Below are 10670 nucleotides of genomic sequence, written 5' to 3'. Positions count from 1 at the left end.
GACATTTAGTTAAGGAACACCAACACTCACTTCAGTTACAACCATCTGCATCTCATTTTAAAGTAGACAAGACTATTTCGATACGTAATACTGCAATACTGTCACTATACAGGGTGTCTAAAGATATGTGGCACAGAGTTTCACATCACGGTAATGGTAATATTTGGTACATTTACCATTAACAAATAAGACCGAAGCCCCCTTTCTTTCACTGTATCCATCCATCTCCTAACAACAGCCTCTCCAGGCAGATTTATTACCCAAAGACAGGACTCCTGTTTGTAAAAAGCATTTATTGTAACAGGCCCTTAAACTCAATATGTCTGTTCCATAGAGTAATTGGAATATATAAGTGAAAGAAGAAATTGGCATTTGGCAAACAGGGCAGATTATTTCTAATGATGCATCTGAACATCTGAGAAAAACTGCAACTCAACTCTCATCTTGTACTTTATGTTTAGGCTGTGTGTGTGTGTGTGTGTGTGTGTGTGTGTGTGTGTGTGTGTGTGTGTGTGTGTGTGTGTGTGTGTGTGTGTGTTTTTTGAGGGTTTTGTGTGTTAAAGTAAACAGAAGAGGGCGCTGTTTGGATGGTTCTCTGCATTACAGTGTGTCAGTAAACTGACTTTTCACGTGTTGTAGCTACCACATCATATTTCAAATATATTTTTTCCTTTTTTTCACATTTATATCTTTAAAACACCTTAAAATATTTCCCCTAAATAGTGAAAGTCTTAAGGCTACATCATCTCCTGTCAAACTCTTATAAAAACTGAATCGAAAACCATTTTCAAGCATTGTTTTTTACTTTATCAAGGCATGAAAACATGAATATAACAGTCACATTAATGACAGCAGGGATATACAGTCCATCTATCACCAAATAATAAAGATCTGCATTGTAAATGTCACAAAAAAGACAAAAATAATGATACACTAGATGATGAAATGTGATCAGGAGTCTCTTCTGACACAAATCAAAGTCTAAATATGATACAAATAGACAGCAAGCATGATGATAGGAACTGAATTTGATTGTAGAATGACCTGACGTGGAACCAACAAACAATGATAAAGTGGCCTTTAAAAAAATAACAGCACGCAGATTCTCTGATATGTATACAGGAATACAAAGCAAATATCTGTTGAATATCATCGCTCCACACATGAAGATTGTGGATGACTCAACGGGTGTGTGGGTGATGGTTTTTAGTTTTTGAACATGTCACACAACAGTTTCTCCATGGGAGTGTTTCCAATGGTCCTGTGGAAGAACAGCAGCTCTATCCGCTCAGAATTCACAAAACGCAGAGAGGGAAGAAGAAGAAGCAGCTTTCCAAACCTGAATAAACAAAAATATGATCAACTTCTGCATGCAACAGGAAATAGTACAGCATTTATAAACAATGTGTAGCCAAATTACAAGTCAACATGGAAGTCTTTTAGGTCCTAATGCTAACCAGTAAAATTACATTTAAACACCAAACTGTGTTCATGCATTTTTAATAATTCAATGCACAGGGCTAATATTTATTAATTTTTGTTCCACGTGATTTTAAGGTCAAACCTCTTAATTTTTGTGACAAAAGTCTGACTAATAAAGTCTTAAATCTACAGCTCTCAAAATTCAGGGAGTTTGTCTTTATACTGGCATAACTTATACAAAATATATAATTTACTTTCTGAATGATTCTGAATTAACTATTTAATTAGCATTTCTTTTAGGGGGGGGGGGCGTCCGGCAGACGTAAGTAAGTCATTTTGGCTTGTATTCGGACTCTAAAACATTTACATTAAATCATTTTGGCATCTGTCCTCCAAGATTTTAAAGTGAGACCTTTAAAAAATCTCAAAAAGGGACAAATTCATTCAATAGAAGGGGAAAATTTAGAAACCAATTTATTTAGAAACTAATTTCTACTGTAACAGCTAACAGCCCTTTTTGAGGGTTGTTGATAGAAGGAAATCATTAACTTAAAGCTATAGTGCGTAGTTTCTGTCGCCCCCATGAGGAATTCTAAGTAACGACAACAAAACTGTTGGCACGTCCACATGATACAAGCCTTCCGTGACCGCACACAGCCCCCACCCCTCCTCCACGCAGTTGCTAGTAGCCAAGGAAGAAACAGAGGATTAAAAAAACAGGATGGACTCTTCAGAAGAGGGAATTATTTTCACTTGAGTTTCTGCGCGGGAAAGTCACTGGACGACACAATCTTCTCAACATAGCCATACTGAGAAATACAGAGAGAGTTGTGTGGCGCTGATAGTCTTCATTAGCTTTGTAGCAACTCATTTGGCAACGGCTTGAATGTAACGGATGTTCATTAATATCAAAAAGTTAGGTGTTTGGTGTTTTAAGCCCCCAACGTCGCCTTTCAGGCAGGATTGCCTGGAAGGCACTAAGATTAGGCAATGGTTAGGGTTAGGGTTAGGTTTGGGTTAAAACGGTTTGGATTAGGTGCCTTGAAGTCGAATGTCGCAGCGCTGCCTTGAACTCGACATTGGGGGCTTAAAACACCATCGAGCAAAAGGTTACGCACTGAAGCTTTAAATGCAAAGTAGAGGAAGCAGGGGGACAGAAAGATTACTAACCTAAAAAGTTCATTTTTTACATTACATTACATGACATTACATGTCATTTAGCTGACGCTTTTATCCAAAGCGACTTACAAATTGCTATATATGTCAGAGGTCGCACGCCTCTGGAGCAACTAGGGGTTAAGTGTCTTGCTCAGGGACCCATTTTCCAATCGCAAATCAACTCTTGTAACATAGAAAAGACTACAGGTAAATGAGATGTGACAGTGTAAATGCATTTAAAGGTACCTGGCTGGTTGACTGGGGTAGTGGGAGCGGATGTGTTGTCCCAACATCACTTGAGACTGATCCTGCAGGTTCTCCACTTGTTCTGGATCTTTCAGACCACGGGTCTCTGTGGAGGAGAGCAAACACCAACGTGAGTCACACAAATTCAGACAAATACTTTTAAAACAATACTGAAAGAACAGATGTGTAATATGAGCTGGTGGTGGTGTCACTCTCTACACACAACTACACTCATTTATATTGACCACTGAATTATTTATATCTAAAATGAACAGAGAAAAGACCATGAAGTCTTTAACGTGAAATTGGTTTATTACCATGAGACCAAAAATGTTCTCAGCCAAGGCAGTAATCATAATGTAGCCTATATTGTAGGGGACACACCCCCACCAATATTTAAATATGCTACAAAATGCAGCCTTCTTCTCAGCTATATTACAAGCATGCATATGTGGTGGGCTTTAGGTTATGTTTTAATATTGCATTTGTGTGATTTGTATGTGGTAGCATGTATTTTTATGTATTATTAAGTTCACATGTGTGTGCAATGTATGCTTTTCCAGGCTGCAAGGCCAATTTCCTTTAAGGGACAATAAAGTTAAAGTGGAAAGTCAAAAAGATTATAAAATATTTTGTGTGCCAAGCAGACATTTTGGGTGTCAGTTCAGGGTTGCGCAAGAGGAAAGTTTCTGTCTGAGGTTTCTGCCTGTTTAAAGTTTGTTAGAAGATTTGACTCGCCCTTGTTGCACCAACATTGTTTCCTGTAAAGTGTCCTGAGATAACGTCTGCTATGATTTGACACTATAAATAAAATTGAATTGAAAATGTAGCATGCTCATCCTCTGTGGAGAATGAATTTGCCCAGCAAATGTTATGGTAATCTTTCTTTTTCAAGATTATTGATGTTTTTGGGCATTTTCAGCCTTTATTTGGATAGGACAGCAGAAGACATGAAAGGGGAGAGACAGGGGGAATGACATGCAGCAAAGGGCCGCAGGTCGGAGTCAAACCTGGGCCCGCTGCGCCGAGGAGTAAACCTCTATATTTGGGCGCCTGCTCTACCAACTGAGCTATCCAGGCGCCAATGTTACAGTAATCTTCCCATTATACAGTATGTTCAAAATCTGATCAGCAGTGGTGCTAAAGAAAAAGTCAGGGAAAAACTGAAATCCTTAGGAACCTAAAGCTAATCTGCCCAGTAGTGGTTAAGATTTATTGATCTAAACCAGTCACTTAGGCCCTTAGAATGTTATTATTGCAGTGCAATTATTAGATTGTAATATCACCAAATAGAAGCCTGAACAACGTCTGTATTATTTATAGTGCCGGCCCCTTAGAATCCTGTTCTACCTGGCTTGAAGAGTACGATGGCCTTGAGGCAGGCAAACTCAGTGGGATCGACGGCGAGGGCCTTGAAGCGGCTGAAAACCTCCTGCAGGAGGCGCAGGTCCAGGCTGGTGTAGCTGGTCTTCCCCTGCATGCCGGGGCAGAGGTCTGGCAGAGAGAGCAGCGGGCAGCTGTCCAGAGGCAGAGACCACTGGATGGCACAGAGCAGGAAGAGCTCGCTCCACGCCTCCTCCAGCAGGATCACCTGGTGGGACACCAACAAGAGTCGGGTTGTCAAAACTGTTTGTGTGGCTTGGCGGTTCAATCCTAGGCTCCTCCGGCCACATGTCATAGTGTCCCTGAGCAAGACACTGAACCCCAAGTTTCTCCCCAGATGCTGTATGTATATATATATATATATATATATATAGCTGTTTACTGCTTCTAATATACTTAGGATGGGTTAAATTGCAGAAATCAAAATGTACTACATTGTACTGTGTGTATGTGACAATTAAATAAAGTTTCTGAACGGTTTGCCAGATTGGATGTATATAGTAGAAAATGGGGAAAGTACCTGAGCTTTCTGGAGGACTCCTGGGAAGCTTTGTGCTGGGGAGAGATGTGTATGATGGGCTTCTGATGTTGTTATTTATACATATGTTTATTAGGTTTATGGTTTATTGTTTGTTTTGTGACTATTTTGTTGAATGATCTGGAATTATAGTTACTGTGTCGTCTTTTCTTGATTTTTTTTCTGGGTGGGTGGTGATGACAAAAGGGGGGGGGGGGGGTTGTTCATGTTGTGAGTTGTATGTTTTGTATTTTGTTTAAAAAAAATAAAAAAAAATGGTTAATCACATAAAAAGAATAAAGATTCTTTCAGAAACAGATGTAGCTGTTTTTAGCTTCACTGGTTAGTCACAGTAGTTAGTAGTGTTATATGGAAGGCCATTCCTGCCAAAAAGACATCAACATGTTGATAAATGATAATATATATTTAGAAAATAAATCATTATCAGCAGTAACAGTATGAATTAATATTGCACAGTTTCCAAAATGATAGTGTTTCAAAATAATTAATTTGTGTTGTATGTTGTAAGGTTTTTCTATATGTTTATGTGATTAAGTATCTCATTTAATTATGTTTTTATAACTAATTCGTAAGTCCTGATCTACAAAGTCAAATTTACAAGATATCACAAGTTTATATTTTGACCATTCATAAAAAAAAAAAAGTTGTCAACCAGTGCAAATTATGTCAATGAAAACTATGACCAAAAATATTTGACAACTAAAATAATTATATACTAAAAAATATTTAACAATTGACAACCTTTTTTTTCTTGACAATACAAGACTGGACAAATGGACAAATTCAATAATTGTGAATGTTTTTGGTTGTTGTTTACCAGAACTAGAGTTAAGATAACTAAAATCAAATGAAAACATCAATGTACTTTTACTTGTCAAATCAAAACAAAAAAATGTAAGAATACGATATTCAGTACAGTATATGTATGAGTCTCACCTGGTCTCTGAAGGGCAGGTTGGAAAACACCGGCAGGTTCTTGGCCCACTTCACTGACATGAAGAGCAGCCTCGCCGACGTCTCATACACGTTTTCGGAGCTGGACGGGTAAAGAGCCATGTGGTACTCCGAGGACGCTCGCTCCGGCTCGTTGCTCGTAACGTCAATGTTCTCGTCAACTGAAAACAGAAAAGACGAGGTCAGGCTCATGCAGAACTCAACCTAGTTTACGTATGCATGTTAACACTTTAACTTTGGCCTGTTAGCTTGTTAACATTCTACTGGCTTGCTACATGCTGAATATTACATGCAAAACGGAAGTCTTAATCAGTAAGTTATGTCATATTTTGTACAGTATAAAATCAACTCTAAAACGTGAAAAAATACATTTAAAACATGCAGTAATTTAGTGATTAAGACCCACAGTGAAATTAGCATCCTATAAACATCCTATAGGTATTAATTTGTTCATATTCTTACTAACTTGGCATGTTACAATTATGTAGACTTTTGGCCTTTATATGAAATTAAATGCTATACAAAACATGTTTTTTGACCAACCCCTACCTCTCCCCATCCAATAAAACTGTCTTCCTCTCCCTCTTTTCTGAATGATTCCCTCCTGCATCATGTCTCACCCCACAAATATTCAAGTTTACGGATACATGCTCTTAAAATTTACATCACAGATTTGGATGCAAAAACTGGGGTGACGTAAAGAATTGCACCATAAAATGAAAGCATCCCTTCTGTCTAATCTGATCTCAAATCCCAAGCCCTCCTCACCGTCCTCAGGCTCCAGCTTGGCGCAGGTCTCGGCTGTCATGAGGCTGGCCATGAAGCGGTGGTTGTTCTGGGGACTGGTGCAGCGCTGGGGGGCCGCGGAGGAGTTGATGGACACAGAGGAGGTAATGTGGGGCCACGTGATGACAGAGGAGGAGGAGGAAGAGGAGGAGGAAGATGAGGAAGAGGAAGAGGAGGTGGGCTCCCGTGTGGTGGCCAGGTGCTCCTTCTCAGGGTCCACATCAATGGAGTCCAGGCGGACCTGAGCTGTGCTGCGGGGTTGCCGCTCGTTCTGTACTGCTGCAGAGAGGAAAAGGACAGGACGGGGAAGGAAAAGGTGGAAATAATCATGAGATATGTGTGTAGTTAGTGTGTAGTTGTTAGCGTCATCTGATGTATTTTTTGCACGTTAACCCCCTGAGGTCTAACGGCATTTTCTGGATTTTTACATATCTTCTTAAATATTGTATTGTATATTTGCATACAGCCTGATAATGTATTTTACATCACAATGTTCAGAACAAACTCAGCTGGTGAGCTAGTGATGCCCAGGTATGTCCTAGAGCAATGTGTAAAGAGATTATTTGGGCCTAAAGCTGAAGAATTGATGTTCGCTTTTTGAAATTCTTCAAATCTCTTGGTAAAAAACACCTTTACTCATGTTAAACACACTTACCATCCTTATTCATGCCCGCCTGCAGGCACTTCTTCAGCCGACACGCCTGGCACTGGTTGCGATGAGCTTTGTCCACTGGACACATGCCTGTACCGGCCTGGCACCTGTTAACCCACAACCAAGACTTTAAAGGGAGAGTCCACTCAAAACTAACAGAAATACTGAATGTGATCATTAAAAATACATACTTATGTATCTGAAATTCCTACACACTTGTATATGAAATTGAAGCCACAATGAACAAACCTTTAATCCTAACCTAAATTTAAAATACGTAATAGCCTGACCTTCACCAAAATAACTTACAACCAATTTAAAGACACCATCTATAATTAAAATCTAAACAAATAAACCGCTTTTTAAAGGGATGGGATCTTACTTTTAATCCTAAATTGAATTACAGGGTTTTTAATACACAGACACACTAAACAACTACATCTTTATTAAAGTTAGTCATGTTTTATGCCGCTTTAAAAAGTTTGTTTGCATTACAATGCTCAAGAGAAACAAGCGTATATATTTTCAATTACAATCAGTTGAAAAAATAAATGATTTAATTTTGTTTTGATGTGACAAAAATGTACATTTCGTTCTGAAAAAACATGGCCATCTTTTCCTGTCCGATATTATACAAAATGTGTGGGTTTTGTTGGATATAAATCTAATGGCTGTGAGAATGTTTTGGATAAAAGTGCTTAAAAGGACCCTGGCCTTCCATATTGTATTGCACTTTGTATACTAACTGGCTTTTATGGGATGGGGGGGGGACATTGTTAATCTTGGTATCTGAAGTTTTTCTCTTGCCTGTAAATGAGCCTCCTCCTCACGCTGCGTTTGAAGAAGCCGCTGCAGCCGTTGCAGGCGTAGATGCCGTAGTGTTTCCCGCTGCTGGTATCTCCGCACACTTTGCAGACCAGAGCCGGGCTCAGGGCTTTGCCCGGGGATGGACTCTTGGCTGTGAGTCAAAACACAGTGACAGGGTCCTGTCGGTTAGTGCCATTCACGTGCTCTGGTATTGTTTCATACGTGTGCCTGCCATCTGTACTGTCAGCTCAGTCTATTGCCACAGCCGTAATTAGGCCTGAAAATCTCATTTAGTGGATGATCATGAAATTAAAACAATAAAATGGCTAGAGGCAGATTAACAGCTAACACAAACGATGCAGGGATACTGATAATAATCCAATAAACCCATTCATTATACATACATTCAGATGGAATTGCTTACAGTTGCATAATACGTATTTATTTTGGTCTTGCTCTACATTTAATTAAGTATATTTGTATTTAAGAAATGCACTAAATTAATTTCTGTGCATATCATCATGCTTGTGTGATGTTTAATTGAATGCAACTTTCTTTGAAGGATGGTTTTTGTGTTAAATATTTAAACAGAAAGAAGGCACAAAAAAAAAGTTTTATGAGAATCTCAAACAGAAACATAAAAATCAAGATGATCAAAAACCTCCGTTAGTCTACTTTTGTTTGTTTTTTACTACAGGCCAAGTTTGCGTCCCTTCTTTCAGGCTTCCTGGACACCTGTTGCTCTTGGTCAACATGTGAAACTCGTACCTCCTCTGCTGTCGTCCATCCCGCCGCTCAAAGAAGACTCACTGGGGGAAGAGGACGACATCATGGGGAGCTTCAACAGGTGATCCTCCATCATTTCTTTATTAAAAAATGTCTCCTGGAGTGATGGTGAATGATAACAAACTTTGTTGCAAAGCTATTAGTCCTCTTCTCTGGAGTTTGTCAATTTTCAAGGTAAAATTTCCAGGAATGACAGGCGAAAAGTTCAAGTTCCTTCTGGGTTTGTTGTAGCAAAACACTTAAAATGTGAAATAAGTAGCTGTCAGGCCTCCAGTGGTCCCCAGTGGGCAGATGGTAAATTGAGCCTCTACTGTGTTGTAGCTTCTGATGTGGAGATGCAGATGGGCTGGGGTCCTGCCATGAGCTCCAGCTCACACTTGTTTCACGTCAACAGGTTGCGTGTCCTCCCTCTGGCCGCCGGGGTCCGTCACTGTCTGTGGGTGCTTCCTCGGTGGCAGCTCCTCAAAAGGGAGCACGGGGGGGGGTTGCAGGGGAAGGATTAGCCCCACGTGCTGTGTAAGCAGCATGCTTCTTTGTCATCCTTTTAATCTTTACTGTTCATCTACTGGATCAATCAGTCACATTGCCAGAACACTGGTGCTGCTCAGACTCGGATCTTCATTATGTCTGCAAACAAAAACGGAAAGAAACAGCTACAGTAACTGTTGTGGAAAAATTTCTTTGGGAAAGATTACAGAGTCGATGATGTGATGAATCAGATTCTTTACTTCATGCAGCATAGAGAGCAGTCCTGTAAAAGGTGTTCTCTCCTGACTTTCAGAGCAGCTTGCCTTAAATGTCATGAAATGTAACAAAGGCACCTCATGACAATGTCGATTCAGTCAGGCATGTGCGACATTCAGTTGCTGAGCCCTTCCTAAAATCAAAAGTCAAGTTTATGTACCTCACAATAACCTTTGGTGTGTCATAACTGCCCCCCTGGTGTTACCCCCTAACCATCTCTGTGGAAAAATGACTCTTCAGTCCGTTGACTGTCAACGCACAGCTGACAAAAGTCTGACTTCACCAGAATTAATACAATGAGTACTAATAATCTAAAATCTAAAATGTTCATTTCCCACACAGTGATGATGACTCCTAAAGCTCTCTGCTAAAAGAGTTGTTGTAACTTTAGACCAGTTCCCATGCAGCCCCGTCTCCTCGCGTCTCCTCTGTCCACGAGGGCATCCATCAGTCAACACTCCTCTTCGGTATCTGCATTCAAAGGGATGATTACACGAGGTGCACATTATTATATTTACCAGCCTCTTCAATTTGTATTTCCGCACTTTTTTTGCCTCTGAATTACAGCTCCATTTCCCCTTGCTGTATATTTGATCTGTGTGATTGCCTGCCATTCATAATGACCCTCAGTGTTTGCTGAGGAGCTGCCTATTAACTCTCATTTCACTTTTTTGACAAACTAGAGATCATCCGCATCCCTCTGGCTGCCAGAAGAAAAAGGTCACAGAGGGAATAATAGAGTTTTGAATGGCTGATGTTTTAGCTGACACTAATTTAGCTCAATTCAAGAGGGTCTCCCATTTATTATTAAGAAGCTAGAGTCATCATCCATGTGGCATTTACATAGGCAGCAGTGTTGAGCTGCAGCTAACAGGAGACTGGAGGACCAGAGCTGCCGAGAACCAGAGAATATGAACCATGGAGTCTTGTAATTTAAATGAAATTGACTGGTTGTTTAGCAAAATGTCAGACAATTTGGGGCGAAATTAAAGCACTGTACCATAATGCCGTGATTAAGACAAGAAAGGCTTGAAAACGAAAGACAAAAAAAGCCATTAAAAATAATCTTGATTGTGAAAATCAAACTGGGGGAAGAGTCATAGAGGATCTCTGTGAATGCGGAAATGTTTCAGTTCATAAATCCAAAGCAGGTGTCAAACAATGCTTCTGTTGTTAATGATGTTCCACTGACAC

At 39.9% G+C, this 10670-nt stretch overlaps 1 protein-coding gene across 3 annotated transcripts; it reads right to left on the bottom strand.

Annotated features, from left to right (window-relative positions):
• Nucleotides 1–781: 781 nt before the first annotated feature.
• On the bottom strand, nt 782–9184 carry LOC116067333 (photoreceptor-specific nuclear receptor-like). 3 transcript variants are annotated; one of them, XM_031323757.2, is made up of 8 exons: nt 8715–9184; nt 7947–8097; nt 7143–7246; nt 6470–6763; nt 5684–5862; nt 4177–4417; nt 2827–2932; nt 782–1339 (listed from the first exon to the last, which is right to left on the bottom strand). In XM_031323757.2, exons 1-8 carry the CDS (start codon nt 8806–8808, stop codon nt 1207–1209), a joined length of 1302 nt encoding a protein of 433 aa, XP_031179617.1. In that variant the 5' UTR covers nt 8809–9184; the 3' UTR covers nt 782–1206. The 3 variants fall into 3 exon arrangements, 2 of the variants coding, with proteins under 2 accessions (XP_031179617.1, XP_031179616.1); XM_031323756.2 differs by having other exon boundaries at nt 6470–6766; nt 8715–9183; XR_004896816.1 differs by lacking the exon at nt 782–1339 and adding an exon at nt 2504–2601 and having other exon boundaries at nt 2741–2932; nt 6470–6766.
• Between the last annotated feature and the right edge of the window lie 1486 nt (nt 9185–10670).

This window comes from Sander lucioperca, chromosome 3 (assembly GCF_008315115.2).
Source record: "Sander lucioperca isolate FBNREF2018 chromosome 3, SLUC_FBN_1.2, whole genome shotgun sequence".
NCBI classification, from domain to species: Eukaryota; Metazoa; Chordata; class Actinopteri; order Perciformes; family Percidae; genus Sander; species Sander lucioperca.
The sequence above is the reverse complement of the archived record's forward strand: the minus strand, read 5'-3'. Positions and strand labels throughout refer to the sequence as shown.